The sequence below is a fragment of the Mycothermus thermophilus genome, assembly GCF_041956435.1.
Source record: "Mycothermus thermophilus strain CBS 625.91 unplaced genomic scaffold VTJ04scaffold_2, whole genome shotgun sequence".
NCBI lineage: Eukaryota > Fungi > Ascomycota > Sordariomycetes > Sordariales > Chaetomiaceae > Mycothermus > Mycothermus thermophilus.
The window spans coordinates 455227-475447 of NW_027191428.1; the positions used below are offsets into that span (position 1 = coordinate 455227).

The 20221-nt window shown below is 55.0% G+C and overlaps 6 protein-coding genes across 6 annotated transcripts; 3 read left to right on the top strand and 3 right to left on the bottom strand.

Annotated features, from left to right (window-relative positions):
• Positions 1-33: 33 nt before the first annotated feature.
• Positions 34-1561, bottom strand: VTJ04DRAFT_2305 (uncharacterized protein; the record flags this gene model as incomplete). The annotated part of the gene is made up of 4 exons (XM_069360080.1): positions 34-189; positions 499-888; positions 957-1361; positions 1448-1561. The coding sequence occupies 4 exons, from the start codon at positions 1559-1561 to the stop codon at positions 34-36; spliced, it is 1065 nt and encodes a 354-aa protein (XP_069220826.1).
• Positions 1562-2347: 786 nt separating this feature from the next.
• On the top strand, positions 2348-5773 carry VTJ04DRAFT_2306 (uncharacterized protein; the record flags this gene model as incomplete). Its single annotated transcript, XM_069360081.1, has 1 exon — positions 2348-5773. One exon carries the CDS (start codon positions 2348-2350, stop codon positions 5771-5773), a length of 3426 nt encoding a protein of 1141 aa, XP_069220827.1.
• Positions 5774-10092: 4319 nt separating this feature from the next.
• On the top strand, positions 10093-12232 carry VTJ04DRAFT_2307 (uncharacterized protein; the record flags this gene model as incomplete). The annotated part of the gene is made up of 2 exons (XM_069360082.1): positions 10093-11895; positions 12056-12232. The coding sequence occupies 2 exons, from the start codon at positions 10093-10095 to the stop codon at positions 12230-12232; spliced, it is 1980 nt and encodes a 659-aa protein (XP_069220828.1).
• Positions 12233-12339: 107 nt separating this feature from the next.
• On the bottom strand, positions 12340-12693 carry VTJ04DRAFT_2308 (uncharacterized protein; the record flags this gene model as incomplete). Its single annotated transcript, XM_069360083.1, has 1 exon — positions 12340-12693. The coding sequence occupies one exon, from the start codon at positions 12691-12693 to the stop codon at positions 12340-12342; it is 354 nt and encodes a 117-aa protein (XP_069220829.1).
• A 3315-nt stretch (positions 12694-16008) lies between these two features.
• On the top strand, positions 16009-17586 carry VTJ04DRAFT_2309 (uncharacterized protein; the record flags this gene model as incomplete). The annotated part of the gene is made up of 2 exons (XM_069360084.1): positions 16009-16145; positions 17544-17586. The coding sequence occupies 2 exons, from the start codon at positions 16009-16011 to the stop codon at positions 17584-17586; spliced, it is 180 nt and encodes a 59-aa protein (XP_069220830.1).
• A 799-nt stretch (positions 17587-18385) lies between these two features.
• VTJ04DRAFT_2310 (uncharacterized protein) lies at positions 18386-19940 on the bottom strand (the record flags this gene model as incomplete). The annotated part of the gene is made up of 5 exons (XM_069360086.1): positions 18386-18490; positions 18843-19150; positions 19309-19354; positions 19464-19509; positions 19714-19940. 5 exons carry the CDS (start codon positions 19938-19940, stop codon positions 18386-18388), a joined length of 732 nt encoding a protein of 243 aa, XP_069220831.1.
• Positions 19941-20221: the final 281 nt, after the last annotated feature.

Below are 20221 nucleotides of genomic sequence, written 5' to 3' on the forward strand. Positions count from 1 at the left end.
TCCCTGTCAGGGAAAAGAGAAAAAAAGATGGCATCAAGCAGGCCGGCAATAATTCGCAGGAAACTTTCCCACCCCACCACCACCACCACTGCCCCCTTCCACCTCGCCGACCCACCAATCCTGCTCCGTCGCCGTGCGCTTGAGCACCCGGATCCTGTCCCCCGCGCGGAAGGACAGGTCGCCGGGCTGCTGGCCGTCGAATGACTACTTTGCGACGACCCAGTGTTCGGGTTTGGGCGGGGCGGAGCGTTTGCGAGGAGGAGGGGGAGGAGGAGGAGGAGGAGGAGGTAATTTCCCTTTGGCAAGGGCGCTGATGGTGCGTGTGGTTTCTGGGGACGTTGTTGAGGACGTTGGGAGGTTGGGGTTTGAGGTAGGATGAGTGCCGAGAGGTTTGGAAGAGGAGGATGGTGGTGGTGCTGGCAGAGCGAGAGGTCGCGTTCTTTCTTGGGGTGGTGATTGGGCGGTTGAGAGGGATGAAGAATGCGATTTTTGACTCGCCGAAGGGATAAGTGAAGAAGATGGGTCGTTGATGGGTGGTTGTGCCATGGCGATGCCACCGCTGGCGTTTGCCATGTCGGGTCCTGGCTTGGTCGCCTTATTTTGAGGGGTTATGGCTTTGTTGTTGCGGGATACACAACCAATGGACTCTACCCGCATTTTGACGGGGCCGAATTGCTCGGCCCAGGCGTGGATGATGTCGCGCGCGGGCAGGACTGTGGTTGGAAAGCCGACGGCTCGGCAGTAATCGTGGAGGATGGTGTAGGTCAGGCCGAGGAAACGGTGCTGGATCGCGACAAGGGTTTCAACCAGGGGATTGATGAGGGCAAAGGTGCTGCGGAGGAGGGAGGGGAGGATTTCGCGGAGTTTGCGGTCGACAGTTTCGAATTCCTGGGGTTGGTGCTGGTCAGTTGTGTTTTGCCCGTCTTCTTCGGACACAGAAACGACTGAAGACGAACTTCTTCGGTTCGCTTTCTCTCGGCCTCTGCTTTCACGAGGGCTCCTTCCTCCTTTGGGGTCCGCTCGACTTTCTTTTCGAGCTTGATGGCTCGCTCTTGAGCCAGTTCGTACGCGAGTCGCTTGTTTTCCCGCTTCTTTATAGTTTTGCGCACCGGAGCGAGCGAGTCACGGGCGGTGGACGCGGGCTTAATGACGTGGGTGTCGACGCTCTCCAGCTCGGCGAATATGTCGCCCTTCAGGTCTCGATACGCTTCTTTCAGCTTGAAGACGCGTTCGAGCTGCAGCCGCGGGGTCTCAGCGGCGCGGTGCGGCCGGTCGGCAGGGCCGAGGATGGGGTCATAGAGGTGCTCGTACTCGGTGGCGAGCTGCAGTTGGGTCGTGACGAGCGACATCCAGGCGGCTTTCTATGCTTTGGAGTGGTCAATGATCTGGAGATGTCAGCATCCTTAGAGGTAATCAGACATGCGGTCAGCTGGTATGGAGGGCTCACCTGTGTCAAAACGTTCTCGCAGTCGTCGTAATCCTTGAGCATCATGGCGACTTTGGCGTTTTCGCCGGGCCCCTTGTAATGGAGCAGGTTGGTGACGAAGCGGAATCGTTGCATGTTGGGCGATGTTGGTGAGGCTCAAGTTACTATGAAGTCGGTGAGACTTAAGCAGGAGGAGTAGCGCTATGACACAATGCATTAGATATCTAAGAATACCGAGGAAGCTGGATTAAAAGATGAATCTTATGGATTTGCCCAGGGGAGAGCGTCACATGGTGCTTGGTCAAGTTGAGGACAAGAGATCAGGTATGCCGTCTCATGGCAGTCAGATGCTGAAATCAGGGTTAAACCTTGGATTAAGGAAGAAAGAGGCAACCTCAGGTATAAGCATGGTCAGAGCAAGGGCCTGGTCTGTCAGCGAGGTGGTGCTTGTTCATGTGTTTGTGGGATGCGGGGACCTGATTCAATTAGGTCCCTCATTTCCACTTTTGAAGAGGACAAGAGCCCGGCCCCATCGGGCTGCCGTGCTTCAATAACAGCTGCTGATGGGAGCCACGATCAGGTCAGGCACAACGGGAATACCTATCCCGGAAGATGGCTCCGGGAAAGAGCTCCGGAGCCCCGGCCGTCACGGGCCAGATGGAGCTGATTACGACAACCAATCAGAGCGAGTCCTGCAGCGAATGAGGAAAGTGGGGTATGGTCACGTGACACCGCGTCCAAGAAGGACGCGATCTGGTGCAGGCTTCGCGTTTGCAAGGACGGAAGTTGCCAGCCTCGGGCAGCCCCTCCGTCATCAACAAACCGTGTCTGCGTCTGCCTGGGGTGGACCTCCCATCACCACCTACCACCCTGTAACACTGATATCCCAATGCGCCGACGTGCACATCTCGGGCTTCAACAATGCCACCCGTGATGGGCCCAGTCCCGGCCTCGACATCGGCATCGACATCAAGCAGCACCGTCACAGCCCCGATCCACGAGTTCATATGCCTCTTCACCCACGATCTCCGCCGCAAACAGAAACGATGGGAAGATGGACGCCTCCGCTACCACACCTTCAACAAGCGCATCATGGTCTACGACGAGCGCGGCCATCTCGTCGGCGACATGCACTGGCAAAACGACTGGGAGTTCGGCGAGGGCGAGGAGTTCCAGTTGGACCGTGGCGCTATCATCGTCCAGGTCAGCGAGTGCGTGGGCCGCCAGGAGCAAGATCTGACCGAGTTGCTGGATAGACGGGCCAAAGAGAAGCAGCAGCCGCAACCCCGACCTGCCGCTCGCCCGAATCCATCCTCCGCCGCTCCCATCACGCCTCGACCAGCCTCTCGGCCGAATGAGCACTTCCTGATGCGCCACCGGCCCCTGAACCAGCTTATCACTCCGACCGGCCACCACGGCCGCGCCGTGGCTCCATCCGAGTCGCCGTTTGAGCTTCGACAGCGCGAGACTGCCGGTGATCAAACCAACGAGCAGCCGCAGAAGAAGAGGAAACGAGAACCGGAATCCAAGCCGGCGTTTGCGCAACACTTGTTCGGCGCAACTTTGACCTTGTCTGCGGTACCTGTCAGTTCAGCGCCACTCCCGAGGCCGACACCGACATACCGCCGCCAGGATACGTCGTCACCACCAGACGCTGGGCAAGTCGTTGAGCAGCCGCAAGTCTCAAACCAGCAAAGGGAAGCGACCGGTTCTGGGGGGGGTAGTGCTGTGACTGGGCCATCGAAAAGTTCACACCAGCCAAGCCATACATCCATCCAAGACCGGCAGGTGGCAGACGAGGTGCCGAGTGTTCCATTTCGTCCGTTGGGGAGACAGGTACCATCACTACTGAAGACCACGCCGCGCGTGCCTGTGGATTCCGAGACACGGTCTACGATTGATTCACGGAACCCAGATCCTCCACCTGCCATTTCGAACAAGTCCAAGGCTTCTCGGTCCAAAGCCATCGAGAAGACGGTTCCCCGTGGCGTCCATCCAAGGGATGTCCCGGAAGTTGAGGTCAACCCTTCGCGTGATGACTCGAATTGTGGAACATCCTTGTCCCAAGCAATTGCCATCGATGAAGACGATGATGAGGAAAGTCTTGACCCACGGGATTCTCGTCCCCAGCAACCAGAAGCATCTCGCATGAGAACAGACTCAAAGGCTACGAAGCCTTCAAAGAAGAAACCCAAGCGTGATAGAGTCCCATCTCCGTCGCCTCCGCCTCCGCCTCCGGTTACCACTCACCGCTCACTTCCTCGAGTCGAAGACGAAGAACCACCACCAGAAGACCGAAGAGAACTACGTCTCAAGCCGCGGCCTAAACGCGGGCTTCTTTGTTTGGCGGAGGAAAAGAACCGGCCCAAACAGACCAAATCCCGTCCTGCTGCCGCCGAGCAGACTGGAAATGGCAGGTCCGTGGGTAAAGCTATGGGAGATGTACTTCCCAAGCCTGCTGTCGAAATCAACAGTCCTCGTGTAGAGCCACCAACATCTCCCGAAGTCGCGTCTGTTGGCTCTCCACGCGCATCACCAAGGCCAACGGCCAAACCCCAGGAACAGAGAATCTCTCCGATTACGGACCTAGGATTTGATGAGGACGACTTCGACCTTCCTATGGAAGACATCATCACTGGCCCGACTCCAAACTCACCGAAACCAGCACCTACTGTCTCCAATGATGGACGCATGTCTTCAGATCTCTCCTCTTCGCCTCCCCCTGCCAAGAGAGTGCGATCGAAGCGCAGAGTCACCGCCAAGGCGGATGCGGAACCCTCGAGCTCCGAGCCCGAATTGCCTTCCAAAGAGGAAGCTGAAGAGCCTGCGTTGCCGGACTCCCCTCCGAAAACTCGTACGAAGAGGACCCTCCGGGAACGACGCCCGGCTCAGAAGACAAGGAGAGCGGCTGACGAGGAGAGCGAAGAAGACTCACCGCCTCCACGACGTGCTCAGAAGAAAGCGAAGATAGAGGACGATGAGGAGAGCGAGGAGGAGGCACCCCCACCACGACCGGCCCCGCCAAAGCTTGCACGAATCAAGAAGAGTGTCAGAAGCAGAGAGGTCATTGGGTTTATCCCATCAAGTCCGCCTGTCGTAGCCTATACGAGCCTGCTCCGCCCCCCTCCAGGCGTCGGTCCTCCAAACTCTGCGGGAGGTGATGGCCCAACTGCTCTCCGACCATCGGTGCCGGAAGATGGGGTGACCCAAGAACCGAAGAACCAGTTGCCCGATCGAGACGAGGCAGTTCCATTAAGGGACAAAACTTCCCAAACAACCGGTCCTCTGCCTGACAGCCAAGGCTCGAATTCGACACGTGGGGAGCTAAGACCGTCACACAAGGATATGAGACAATGCACGGCAGCGGAGCGGCTTCCGAACCCACCCTCCAAGAGTGACACTCACCCGCGCCGCAAGGATGCCGGTGGCGCTGTTGGCCCGGATGCACCCACAACGGCAGCGGGCCGAGTGCCCCAGAAAATTGCTGAAAATAAATCAGCCTCGCCATGCACGTTGGGGGAGGGGAGCTTCCCGACTGGGGAAGCGGCACCAGAGATCGAGCCGCTCCCTGCTGCAACATCACACGACTCAATTAATATCCGGACCCGGTCGACACGCCCAATCAATGACACTACAACGGGTCCTCCCACCAACGTCTGTGTAACACCGCCCGCCCCCGACAACGCCTCGACAGCTGCTGCATGTCAACCTCCACCGCCACAGCAGCCCCCAGCTCTCGCTCTCGCTACTGCTGTCCCTGCTAGGAATATTCTTCCCGTTGCTGCTTCTCCTGCTGCAGCTGTTTCACCTGGGTCGACCACACCTCCAGCGACGTCTGCCGCCAACGCCACACCTAAAACGAACCCCACCACTGTTACTAAGGTCACAGCTCCGATTACAAACACCACCATTACTACTACCTCTACCACAACCACCAATAACAAAACGACATCGGCTCCCGAACCCGCACAACAACCACCGCAACCGCAACCGCAACAAGAACAACAGCAAAACCAACCACCCCCAGCCCCAGCCCCGCAACGACCCAAAACCATCCCCAACCCTGCCACGCGGGGGCGCAAAGCCGCGCTGAAATCCGACGCCATGGGCCTCGTCCCACTGCCGGTCCTCCCTCCGGACCCACCACCCATGGTACATCATCCAATGCTCATGGGGGGCATGGGCATGGGAATGGGAATGGGTTCAACTGGCCGCGGGCCTGCTGCTGGGGAGGAACAACGGCCGAAACGTGTGATGAGGTTCCCTGGGTTTACGTCGGCCAGGGATGGAGGGCCGTGGAGTAGGGAGGCGCATGATTTGTTGGAGAAGGGGAGGCCGGGGTCGTGAGTTAGGGAGTGAGTTAGTGAGTGGATGAGTGAAGCGAGTGGTGATTTGCTTTGGTTGTTAGGGGGGTGGCTTTGGTTTCGTTGCTCGGGTGTCTGTTTACCTAGCTACTTACCTACCTACTTGAGGTTTCTGGTCGGGGAGCGAAGCGGATCGGACTAGGCTGTTTGGACATACTGTATACAGGTTCATTTTTTTATCGAAGTGATGGATGACGGTCATGATGATGATGATGATTCATGATGACAATCAACGATTATGATGCTCATTACCCACTTACTGACTACTTGCTTCCTTGTGAGCGTTTGATGTACCTATGTTTCAACGCCAGTAAGCGCTACCCTCTCTCTCCATGGGCGACTGACGACGGTATCTGCAGAAGCTCCAGGTTTACATTCTAGACCCAGGTAGCTACTCATGTCCCACCGCTACCTATGTCCCACTGCTACCCTGTTGTTGAATCAAGATTAGAACTTGTTACACAGGAGCCTTACTCCTATAGTACCGACAGACTATAGTGTTGACCTATATGTGTACATACACGCCGCGGCTGAGCTCTATGCCGATCGGCTTCAACTACCATGTATCTATGTACATGGTAGTAGCTTGGGTGACTTGCATAGCCACATGGCATCGATGTCTCATGTTTCAAATCCACGCAGCGGCGAGCAAGCAAGGATGGTCGGGGCCTTGCTATCTCCGTATCTGCTATCTCCATGGCTATGAGGTAGTACATGCATACACACATACTGGTAAGTTCCGTCTAATAGGTCAGGCCAGGACTTAACTTGCATAGCCACATGGCATCTATGTCTCAAATCCCAGCCGCAAGCAAGCAAGGCTCGTTGAGGGCCTTGCTATCTTCAGGTCGGTGAGGTAAGTATGTACATACATACTACCTAGGATATTCCATCCAGTATGTCAGGACAGGAGCATGTCTGCACTTCTGCACTTCGGGCCGGTGTAACTGACTGTCTACAGGTAGATAGGCACTGTCCGTTGTCCATAGCCACGATCGGGTTTGTTTCAGGTGGACCAAGAAAAGGAGAGGATAATATTAGAGCGTAGGCGACGAGGCTTGGCTATCTAGGAAGCCACATGAGATGCGATGTCTGTAAGTACGTCTCTAGGTACATCCCCAGGCACCTCAGGTAGGTAGCTATGTCGCTTGCGTTGAAGTCCTGGCGATTTGACTACTGACAAATGTATGACAAAGCATCGACACGTCCGTCAAGTGGACTTTGGTCGAAGCGAGCCGGGTAAAATATCTATACGGTCCCCTGTGGCTCGAGGTTTGGACTAGACTGACTGACAAATGTATGACTAACATGCCTTCTATGCCTGCCAGGTAGGTGGGCAGGGAGAGATGTATCTACACTGCCTAGCTCTCTAGGAGGTGGGGAGATGATAATAGGTAGGTAGGTAGGTAGGTACTTGCTTGCTGATCAAGGACTGACAAAGTATAGGGCAGCTCAACATGCAGGTATGGGACGAGTTCCCCGGTACATACGTAGGTAGGTCTGTATCCTGGTCCCAGAATAGACACTACTGGGAAGAAAACCCCGGGGGCCGTTAATTTCGAGCATCTGAGGCTGGACCGTTCGGATTCAACATCGCCAAGCTAGGACTGTCGTGCAGGACCTGAGGATATCACGACATCCGAGCCGGCGGCACAGCACGTCCCATGAAACCCTGAATCTCTAAGTTCCAGGCGCAAGGCAGACTCTGTGCAAGTGTATGAATCGACGGTCCTGTCCGCTTACGTGCTCCTTACCAAAGAACATCAGCATCATCGTCCGATCGATCTCGTGGGGGGTGGAAGTTAGGAGAGACTTTGGTATTATCTGCGTCCATGCGGCGGCGGCGGAGGAGGACATGGCGTGTCCAGTGAACGATGAGCGGTGAAGGGAATGAACGGAAGGGAAACGTTGAAGGGAAGAAAGAGACTAGTTGAGGAAGGTCGAGAATGTTGGCTGTGTGAGCAGAGGTCGGTGAGGTTATTGCTGTTGTTTATGAGTCCCTTTGGATGATCAGATGGGACACGGAAGCGAGGACTGATACAAAGTAGATGACGTTTCTGGCGGATGGGAAAATGTTGGGCAAAGCACGTCGTGAGTGGACAAGGGTGTAAGGGAACAATGCTATGAGTTCCGTAAGTTCGGGATCTCGGGTAGTAAACATTGTACGTCCGGGTCTAGACAGCGCGTCACTTCCGAACCTCTGGGACAGTATAGATTCTCCTGCCTCAACAGGAAGCTATCAAGCTCTGATGGGTGTAGTTGGAAGCAGAAGGGTAGGTAGTAGTGGACTGAGCAAGCTGCGGCCGCAATGCCGGAGGACCGTTACGTCATCCGCTGTTTTTCCGGGGCGGGAGAGACAGCCGTTGGCTATTTTTGCCCGGTTGCGGAGGAGGTCGCATTGGCGGTCCCGGCTTACCATGGTAGAGAACCCATACGGGTTTCCGGGCACACGTCTTGATGGGCGCCATGCTCTTGTTGGGTATCTATGAAGGCCAATGACGTAATAGCTAAGGGATGTTGGAATCGAATCTGTAAATGCCCGATGTTTGTCTCGAAATCCCTCATGTGTGTGCTGGATAGGGCACGTTTTTTGGGTCGAGAATAGCATTTGTTCAGAGCTGGGCTGCAATTATCCATGGGAGCCTCGACTCGCTGGTGTTCCACCAGCAGTGTGGCAAGAAACGTGTGGCTGTAGGGCTGATGGATCGGTGGACAGGGTGTTGGTGCAGGTTCGTCGGGTAGTTGTGCCGGCGCCGGTGCCGAGTTGGCCCCAAATGACTGGACGCGGAGGTGGGTGTGGGTGGCACAAGACCAAACACAACGCCGAGGTTCTGGCGAAGATGAGGCGGGTGTCCTGTGTAAAGAAGACGGGATGCACCAAAGAGGCAGGAGTCGGGCCGGGGCCACTTGAGGTTGGTGCCTTAAGGATGGACGAAGGGAGACGGGAGGTACTGCCCAGACAGTGCTGTGCTCTGTACCTCGAGATGGAAACTTGGAAAATGGAAAGAACAAAACCAGAGGGTTCAACACAATTTGAGCCGCATTCCATGCGTCATCCACCCCACGGATGCCCTTCCCGTCTTGCGCCTGCCTCGGGCAACGAACCTGACATCCAGTCTTCCACCGATGCTGGGCATGTTGGGCAGTGGGGACCTCAGGTACCTACTGGTCAGGATGGATCCCCAAGCTTGAGGAAGCCTGGGATTGTGGGTCTTTCCAGGTTCTCCGGGAAAAGCTGATCAGTGGGTCGCACTAGTGCACTTAGCTTTCCGGCGCCACGGATTGGCTCCAACACAGTGTGGTTGCACCAGAACTGTGTTTCCCGTCAAGCTTCTGACGCAACACGGCAAACCAATCTGAAATGGACCCCACTCGACTTCTTCTCTTCTCACCGCAAGCAATATGGTGCGCGCACCGAAACACACAATCGCCGACACAAAGAGTCCCAAGTCTTCCAATAAACTCACCATGGCCACCCCTCCATGCGGTGTGTACTGCGCGCGCCCTTTGCCAGGTCGCTGACTCTGTTAATTGACGCTTCCTGGCATATTGTGACCAATCGCTGGTCCTGCGCCCTCGCGCAACTCCTTGGTTGCTTCACACCCTCCATCCCGAAGCCGGCGACGAGTTGACTTGCATGCCGATTGTCCACCGGTACGAGCCCGACATCTACTCCTGCCCGACTGGGCCGAAACTCGACGAGAAAGAAAAAAAAAAAAAGTACGCCCTCGCAATATTGCAGCATCGCAGCAGCCATTGATGAATCGCCGCGACTCAACGTGGACGAGCCGCCGAGCAGCCTGCTGATGACCTCGTGCCTCGTGCGGTCATTGGCGGCCTCGCCCGCCTTCTGCTACGCCTCGCTCGTCACATGTCATGGCATGGTAGTACAGCCTCCCCTTTCTTACCTCAACGCATGCAAGCCCGATTTGTTTGTACTTGTATATATTTTTTATTTAATTTTTTTTTCGGCTCTGCTTGTTGTCCTCCGTTAGGACTCGTGGATACTAGACGCATACCTAGGTATTTAATCTGGCCCATCTCGACGTCGCCGTTGAGTCTCGCTCCCATCTTGTCACGCTTGTCTCGTTCCCGTGTCCTGTACATGCCTCCCCGAGGCCCGCCAGTGAGGCTTGTACGCCCGAGTGCCCGATTTGGTCCAACAATACAGCCTCGTCTTCCTTTTCTTCCCGAGCCTTCCCTCGCTCTTCTTCTTTCCCCTTTCCTCCTCTTTCTGCTCCCTGTTCCCAGTCTCTTTTACATTGGAAGCCATATCACCACCACCATCACCATCACCAAACCATGGCGCGTGGCCGAATCCGAACGGCAGACCCAGACCCGGGGCTGGCTCCGGGCATGGAGTCCCAGCCATCAAGCCAAGGAACGCCCGCGTTCCAACCCGTCCCGAACCACGAGACTCAACAGCTCTACAACCTCATGAGACAGGCTCAGGAACAGGAAAGGCTTCGGCGACACATTCAGGAGGCTGACCAGAACTCCCTGCAACCCCCCACGCTGTCCCAGTGCTCGCCACCTTCTCCTACCAGCTCCTACCAGAGTACCACCCGGTCCGTCACCAACAACGTTGATGACTTGGGCTTGGATCATCACCAGCCTGAGAAGCGGCAACGGGGCCGCCGAAAGGGTGGCCTGTCCGAGTACAAGAAGCATAAGGCCGCTCTGATGCGCAAGATCGGCGTCTGTCCCAGCTGTAAAAAGAGCAGAACCTCGTGCACTCATCACGATTTCACGCTCTTCGAGAACAACTACCGACTATTGAGAGAGAGACAGAGGCCGCGTGCACAACCTCGGCGGCCCCATCCGCCTCGACATGCACATTTATCTCATTTCGATCCCCAGCGCGATCTGCTCTTTATCGGAACCCATACCGGCCCGGAGCACCGCGTGCTCAACGATCCCCAAAACTTTGGCGGAGAAGACATCGATCTCGGTCTGCTTGGTGGCGTACCCTCGTGGGGCAACGCTCAACACATCAACCGCCTCGTGAACACCATCCAGGGTCAGGGGTCTCCCAATCTTCCGTACCTCTCTGTGCCGGCTTCCCCAAATATATCGTACTCCCCTGCTCTGCCAACTACGGCTCTCTCGTCTCCCCAAATCTCGGATCTACCCGTCCCGGATCAGACCAACGGCGAGATCCTGGTGGGCAGACAATATGCCTTTGGGTCTGAGGACTGGATATGCCTTGGCGATGGTGGCCACCGGCCCATGCAGCTGGAAGACGGCTTGCTCGTCTGCGGCCTGCAGTATCCCAATCTTGACGATCTCAAGAGGCACTTCAACATGCATCACATGCCCGTCACCCATGAGCGGTTCTCCTGGAAGTGCATTGGATGTCGCGAGGAGTTTGGAAACGTGAACCCATCGCGCCCGTGCATTAGCTGCTCCGGGTCCCGGACGTGGCGGCAATACTGCTACGCCAAGCAGGACACTCAATCCAACAACCCGTCTTTGCTCTTCGGGTCCTCGACCCAAACCTATGACGACTCACCCTCGACCCAGTCCTCATATCTCTCCCAGGTATGGAACCGGGGTTCCGGCCCCACCAACAGCAACAACGCCTCGGCGTATTGTCAGTACGATGGGTCCCCATATGGCAGCCATACCTACTCTCGTGGAGGAACCATCGACCCTTCCTCGGCCAAGAAGATCGTCGACGCGAGCGAGACGAAGCCACCACCTCCGGCAGCAACCCCGTGCCAAGCCCGCCACCGCCAACAGTACTGTCACCCACAGCACCTCCTCTCCTCCTTAGCAGGCGGCTTCCTCTTCTCCGTTCTTCACCGAGAGAAACCCAACCACGCCCATTGCGCTGGCAATGCTCGGTCGTCGCCAGCCCCTCTGTGGTCATCGTTCCCAGGACACCACACACCTGTCCACACCACACTGCTCCTAGCCATCGTCCTCTTCCTCCTCCTCTTCATCGCCATTGCCGCCCTTACTTCAAACCTCGCAGGCCCAGACACAGTCGATAGCTGGCCCCCGCTAGCTTGCGTCCTCACCGGGCTCGGCGCGTCGTGCCTGTATCATCGACACGTCAGGGGTCGCGAAAGTGTTGTGGGAGATCGGAAGGGTGGGTTGGGGGTATGTGGTTCCTTCTTGTCGTTTTCCCCGAGTGTTTTGTTGTCGTTATCCAATGCCCTGTGGATGGCATCGTTGTCGCCATCACTATCGTTGTCTAGTGTTAACACATGGAAACGATTTGGCATGGTGGCTGACTCGACTTCTTTTTGCGGTCCCACAGCACGAAAACGACATACGAGCGTGTTGCTACACGGGCGGCGTCTTCGGGATCGTGGCGTTTCCCTGCACTGGCTGGTACGGCCGGTCATCCCTGTGGGAGTCTGGTGATGCTCTGGCTCCGGCTGATGTTGATGTGGATGCGCTGGGCCTGGTGGCGGCGACGGCGTCTGCTGCCTGACGCGAGCTTCCCCTGCATTGGGATGGCAACGACGACGACGACGACGACGACGACGACGACGATGGATGGGTTTCTCACACCCCCTGCCGTACAAGTCGGGCACACGGCTACCATCCAACACTCCGGATGGTAGCCAGCGACGAGAACTGGAAGGATGTCCCTTTCCACAATGGCTGATGGTTGAAACGATCACTCGTTCCGGATACTCTCCTGGGTCCTGGGCCAGTGACATTCATCTGGGTTGGGTCGTTTGATTGCCCTACGAGTAGACCTCGAGGTCTCAGGATACGATCCTCCCTTCCCACTTTTGGTTTCCCTTGACTTGGCCTTGTGTCATCAGGGGTCGCTTTTCTTTGCTCGAGCTCCCCGGACCTTTGTGTCTCAGTGGTCTCTTGTGTTTGTGTACCTTTTGTCAAGTTCATTTTGGCTTCCTGTCCCCAGTCAGGCTTGTTTGAAGTCATTTCCTTTGAGTATTAGTGGCATCACTGGTTTTCTTTTGCTCTTCGAGCTCTGGGGGTTTTGGATCTTGTGTTAGTATTCATTGGGCGGCTGACTTGGCTTCGATGTGTTTATCTTGGAAGAAACGTGTGCTTTTAGTTTCTTTATTCCTGTCTTGGTTATGTTCCGGGAAGCCTTTTGGTTTCGTTTTTGGTTATTTTGAACAGCGGTTTACTTTTTCATTCTGTGATCACCTTCCTGTATTATCTGTTTTGGCACTTTTTTGTTTCTCCCCGTTTCGAAGTTCTTGATTCTCCTTGTTTGTGAGACCAGATTGGCTTTCCTGATGTTTCCCCTTCGAATGTTTTGACTAAAAACTGTTTTGTATACTTACCCATTTGGTTGTTCTGTTTATTGTTGGGTTGGTCGACATGCTTGCATCCGTCGGAGTTGAGGTTTGGGTTTATGTTGTTGAGCCATTTAGAAGAGACAAGACGTTAGCAAGAATGGATGGTGAGAATAGACAATGGTTGGATTCAAGGGTTGGTTTTGGCATGGTCATGAACAAGCTGATGATGGATAGAGAACTCTCTGGTATCAACTCTGGGACGCAAGGATGCACGCAGGTCGGCCAAGTCTGATGAAACTGAGTATATTATGCTGATCCTCTGAAGGAATATATGAGTGATGTTACACGTCGGAGACGCTATATAGGGTGCACTGACTAGTGGCACCATCAACGGATTCGTTTTTGGTGTCACAAGTGAACTTGCAGAGAACACTAGTCACAAGAGACAGAAATTGCCCCGATTACTTTGGACGTCCTGAGGAATGTCCGGCCTCAGAACTTGGGCACGCCAACCGAGATGACGGCTTTCGACTCAACAACCCCCGATTGTCACCTTGGTCATGAGAAAAAAATGTCGAAGGCGGCACCTGGGTGTAAGAGAGAGACCTGATACATGAAGTCTACCGTATTGATATAGGCATCACTAAGGGCACAATGGATCTCAGTCTGATATTCGATCCGGCGAGCAGAAATGCCCAAGAGAATATTTGCCCTGTATTAAGTCCATGGACCACGGTGATTCCCGTTAGGACGGTGGTGTCATAAAGATCAAGATGTCGTGTGTCCTTGAGTTGGCTACTATTACGAGGGAGGACTGTGCATCTTCTTCGTCTTCTACCTTCTAAGAACCTTGCCTCTCTATTTCATGTTGGTGCTCAGCCCTCTATCAAGACCACTGTCTTGTTGAGTGCCGCGAAAGCGATTCGTCTGATCATTGACTTGTCAATGTCAACCCCACCAGTTCCAGAGTCTTTCGTCTCCGCAAACGCTGTCCCCTCCTGCTTTCAGGGCTAGTTCCCCAGTGCTGTGAGAGTTGTCCGGTATTAAGTAGAGCACAAAGGTACTTGCTTGACACCACCACCGCCGCCGCCACCAGGAGCAGCAGCAGTGCGGCAGCGGCAACGGCGGCGACGAGAAACGCGAGCCGAGAGATTTACAATAGTAAACCGTCTCGGACTTCCGAGTCGCTACGCTACGCGTAGCATCGTGGCCGTTGGAACGGCGCGAGCGAGCAGAGACGTTAAGGAAGCTGCGGTGTGACTTGAGACAGGTACCGAGCCTACCTACGAATGATGGCAACCCTACGATATCTGAGTGGATGATCGGATGCTTGATGGTTAACAGGCTCTATTAGGAATGGATGAGAGATAAAACAGGGTTGACATGTTCATGAGTCTACGAACTGAACCGATGGGGGTGGGTTGGTAGTAACAGTAGAAGCAACCTCAAACAACAGTGATGGTAGTACTGAAGATAATCGCTGTACGAGCATAGGTATTAGCTAGCGTAAGTAGTTACTTTCCCTCCTCTTGCCCTTGTTCATCCTGATATATCTCGTCTTACAGATGCTCAGTGTTGGTGGTGTTGGCGAGGGTTTCGAAGCTGAGTTGGCCTTGTGTTCATAACCAAGTAGGTACCGAAGTGCAGAGTACTCGGACAAAACACAAGACTCAACAGCCAAGGAGAAACAGGAACAAAAAAAGTGTGAACAACAGACCGACAGGACCACTCCTCTTCCATTTCTCCCCTCCCATTGTGTTGCAGTTTCCCCAATTGGTATGGATGCATATTGTGGTGTGAATGCATGTATGTGTGTGTGTGTGTCTGTGTCTGTGTTTGTGTCTGTGTCTGTGTGGGAATGTTGCCCTCAGCTGGTGCAGTTGGGGCTGTCGGATCAAGATCAAGTCTCGGTTGGAGGGGGCATGATCAGACCGACTGTTCTACTTCTGTGTTAAATAGCTCTCCTATAACGCATGCGAGTCGGGCGATGTGCATCACTAGGCACTTTTTCCATGTGTGCCGAGATCAGGTTAACACGGGCTGAGAGGAGCACATGCAGCTGAGAGGAGAGATGTAAGTGATATGTGACGGTTTGCCGTGAGAGGGCCGGGAAAGCCTGCATCTACTACTGTAAGTACTATCTGGCTTTGCTGCGTGTTGGACTCGCTCTCGGTTCTCGAACGTTTTCATGGCTCGACAAACAAAGTAACAAAATACCAAACCCCTCTAGGGCTTTGGATGCTTCCCAACAGTTAGTTGGATGGAGAAAGCAAACTTCGACGATGCTGAGGATTCCATATCAGTTGAGGGGGAAGCGAGTCAGGACGGTCATAGCTCTCATTAGCTTCGTTCTTCGTTTGTCGTGACCAACATCTTCATCACGATCAATGCCTCCTGTTTGTCGCTTAAGAACTCGACTGCCCAAGGCATTGAAGCAACAAGGCACATATTGACGTGAGGCTCCTGGCAAGGACCACTTTAGAATTAGGTTGTAGGTCCATACCTGGTTGTTACTAACAGATAAAAACAGCACACCCACCGTAACACCCTGCCGCGATCAACCACCCCAAAGGGCATAAGTGGTTCCCAGCAGCTGGGAACAGCACTTTTGCGGACCGAAGGGATCCCGGGAGAGGCACGGAACTCGTGCATCTGAACCATTCCATCTTTGGGGGTTGGTTGGATGAGGGGGACAACTCGAGTCTGCGAGCTCGGAAAGTTCCTTCAACGGGTGGGATGACGATCGCTGCTGATGACCCTTCGTGTTGGGCGGGCCACACACCATTAGCGAGGGTGCATACAGAGTCCATGGGCATACCTTGAGATATGTCCTTCGAACCGCATTGCAGCAAGATCACCACCAACCAGCAGACGCAAACACACATGTACGCATGTACAAAGACACGCCACCCTCGTTGGCTCATGCCTTCCGGCCAGCTCTCGTCTCCCGTCGCCTATAGCATGCGTGCGTTAGCGCGAAATAACGCACATGCGCCCCAAGGAGCCGAGCGGCGGAGGAGCGGAGGAGAAGGAGGAGATGGAGGACGAGGATCTAGCCAGGCGGGCGGGCGTATCTGCACGAATCCCCCGCCGCCGCCGCCGATGGGGACGGTCGTGGGCCGGCCCGTTTGTGTGGCGTCCTTGCGGCGGGAAAGCTGACCTCCGCAGCTGCTGCTTGTCACCTGCACGCACTTTTTTTCGGGATTAGGTATTGAAGATGTTGGTTACTAATAGGTACAGTACGTACATATCAACATTGTGTGGCCAGCAGAGTACCCGCGATATTCTCATCAGCTCAAGGAGACTCTGAGTTGCTGCTTCGTTGGTGTGTACCATGGACATATTTATGTACAGTACATACATTTGGCATTATGGCGTTGGCATCTTGGTTTCACTTTCAGGACCAGGTCCCTTGGGTAACCCGCACCTGAAGGAGGGAAGAAGAGGACCCAACAGCGTGTCTGACCACCAATTCCATTGCTACTAATATTGTTAAAGAAGAGGCCTAGAAGGATCCTGTGGTGTGACGAGGCTGACGATTCTTGCAGTCTGTAGGCTACACACACATACCAAACTGTATGTACATAGGTCTAGACTTTATCACAAACTCAATACCACTCGCCTGCCCCAACTCTGAAGAGTAGGCAGGTAGCTAATCATGTCCAAGTCTTCACGTCTAATGAGATGATGACTCAGAGGCCTCCATCTGAGTTCTTTCGTTCACGCCTCTCCTCTTTCTGGGCCCCCCGTAATTACGCAAGAACTTGTGCGACCCATCCTCCGGTAGGATGTTTCCGTGCTCCCCCAAGATGCAAAGTTTCTGCCAATGCCAGCCGGCTGGTAGTTTATCTCCAAGTACCTTAATATGGCTGGCACCCCGACAGCAGTAATAATAATAGCTCTTTTGAGCTCGCGGTCCATACCAGCAAGGTACATACTGCCTCACACCGTACTACTGTCATCCGCGTGTCACTACTACCTAATCATTTCATCTGTCAGCCCAGCCCGGAGTGTGGGGCTCTTCCCTCGTGCCAGAGGTGTTGACAGTGACTATGGTAGTACGTAGCGTCTTGAGGCAAGGGGCAGGTCTCGAATCTCGGGCTGCTGCTCTCTGTACCGTACGTAGGTATGTACAGACTCCATGGGGTCTCACAACCGTGTTTCCCCATCCATAATTACCTAGGTACCTGCCTCCGAAAGATATTGTCAGATCCTACATAGGTAACGTGGTGGGTGGCGTACATGCTCAGCCAGCCGTCCCCACGGAGGTGTCGTTACAATGCGTCTGGATCCATGGATAGTATCGGCACCATCTCTGGCAGCAAGCATAGGGGTTGGGTGGTGTGCCGGTGTCGACATCCTGTGGCGACCCCAATGAGGTGGGTCTGATGGCCGCGGCTCCCAGCGGGTCTATTCTGTGTTTGCGAGATACCTACCTAGTTAACTGAGTTCCATTTAAGCTTGTTTGTTTTGTCAGTCGGACTGAGAGTTATAGAGTTAGGTTGACATGACTAACACTACCAGAAAGTGCAAGCCCGATGAGGTCGATGGGCTCTTGGGCATCTAAGCCGTCTGAGTTGATTGTAATGCAATCGGGCCCGGGCATGTGATTGGAGATCTATGGAGAAGATCGGAGCTGGCGAAACGTCTCAGATACTGTACCCTTTGCAGCTCATGGATTTGTCAATTGTTTGCTATCCTAGTTGGCAGACTTGTACCTAGGTCCTCTTGCCATTAGCACCCGTGTCGAGAAGACAAGCCACGGGTCGGCCGAGTTGACTGTGCGACGCTGATTCGCCTCCATACCTCATCACCGTCGTATGAAGCTGTAAATACTTAGTAGTATTGACAGGCGAGAGGGTGAGGTATCAAGTCTTTCCCTATCACACCGCCGTTTGCTTATTTATGCCGTTTAAGGTAAATGGCGATGTTAGAGTGCGGCCCGCAGATCTCTTGCAGCGAAGTTGGTATCATCATGTCTATCCATCAACCAACCCATCCACCCCTCGATCCAAGGGATGGCTGCTTGGATTAAGATGCCCAATAAGCAGTGCCACCACAGCGGCTCGCCAGGTGAAACAGCATCAGGATACTGCGTAACCACCCCTCATCTGCTCTTGACAAGCCGTCTTAGCCGACCCGCGGCGGCATATCGATACATGGCACCGTTGGCTGCTACGTCAGCCTACGACAAACTGAAACAGGCATAAATTAGTCTCTTGCCGCGATGTGATCAACGGATATGTCTGTCAAACCACTCCTCTTGGCTCTTTTCCGGCCTTGGTTGATCATCACGGATTATGCCAACTCATCGCCGATCCGGTCTTCTCCTCACGAGCCGGAGCCGGCCCACGGCGACGCATGTGTCACTGGCCAATCAACCGGCCGTAGACGCCGACGTCCGGAGGGGAGCGGCCGATCGGCACGGCCCAGCGGTGTTTCGTCCCCAGTAAATGGGGACCAGCCAGCCACTGACACAACGATTTAGGCTCAGTGGGGAGCTGGACTTTGTGGAAACATCATCATCACGCGGGCAGACAGTCGACAACGCCAACATTCGCCAACTCGCAACCGACGGTCCTCGTGTTCTGATGACGCTGTTAGGAGCGAGATAGTGAGAGTAGGATTCGCCTCCCGGCGGAGTCCGTCTTGCCGAAGGATGAGCAGACAGAGAGGCGGCGAGCGTCCGCAGCGAGTGAGCGAGCGAGCACCAAGAAAACGGGCCAAAGACGAATGGCTTGTTGCTGCAAGGACGACGACGCGGCATGCAACCACCTGCAAACGACCCCAACGCCCGCTTTCCCAGGGTTGATGTCCAATCACCTCCGGGCGTCGCATCGTGTCGCCGCTGGCCGAGCCGTCGCGGAGCGATGCTACGTCCCTTTCCCGCTCGGCGTAGCAGCGGCGAGCAGCGGCGAGCAGCGGGACCAACGGGCGGACGGGTTCCGTCGTTTGAGCAGGCGAGCGAGCGGGCCAGCGGCGGTAGCGGGGGAGGGGGGCGGGCGTTGGGCTTTTGATTTGTTTTCCCGGGTCCATCCAGTCATCGGTGTCGTGTGCCACTGTTGGGTATGGCCCCGCTGCCCCGCGGGAACAAGAGCCAACAGCAGCACGGCTCCAACGCACGCGCATACCTAGGTGCGGAAGTAGGCATCAATCTGTCTGGTTGGCAAAGTCAATAGCCAGCCGAACAAGCAGGTCATCTGGATGCCGGCCGCATGTTGAAGAGATTTCGGCTGCAAGCCCGAGCCCATCACAGCTGGAATCGAAGAGAAAGAACGTGAGGACTTACCACAGTCGGTACGTAGCATGCATTCCGTGATGCCGGGAAATGCGGGCTAGCCTTTTAGCCGGGACGCATGTTTGGTCATCAAGCGGCATCTGGAGCACCCCGTTGGCTGCTTCATCTGCGTGTGTCCGGGACGTGTGCTCAGCCCTAAAACACACCCAGGCAGGCAGGCCAGTGCGTGAGGGGTGAGGGAGAATGGGCTCGCTGGGAAGAAAATGATGTTGCCATTGTTGTCAGCCGATGCTGACGCAAACGCTTCCAACACAACACAACCAACACCAAACAAAAACGAAAACAAGGAAAAACGGGTAAAGTTACGGCAGTGACGGAAATGACGGAAACCCCAGCCAGACGGTAACAGCGTTACCGGGAAGTGCGGAACGGGAAGGTCCCCGTACGGTAAATTACCGCTCCCCCCACTGCAACGTGGCGGGACAGGGAGCCTTGGTCAAATCCCTGCTCTCTCCCTGGTCCCTGCCTGGGCCGTGACGGGTCGGGGTCAGGGCGGCCAGGTGCGGGAAAGCGCGTCCGCATGCTGGGGCCCAATCACGCTTCTCCTTCTTCGTTCGGCCGGGGAAATTCAGCGCGTGGGAGAAACCAGGACCTGGATTGGCCTGGAGCAAACCGCCCAACATGGATGGTTGGCGTTGGCGTTTTTGGAGGAGGTGAGCTGCTCGCATTGACTCTTGCTTTTTCGGTTAGTTATTTTTCTTCAGGGCACACGGCGATCGGGGGGTGGAAAACTTTGGACCTAGAACCTAGACGGAAGTGAGCAAGAAAAAAACACAACATGGGTTGGTTTTTGGTTGGGATGGATCCTTCACATTTCGCTTCTCCTCGTCATGGCGGTCGAGGGAGGCGTCGAGACAATCCGTGTGAACTGGACACAAGAACGAAACGATTGTCTGTGCCCTGT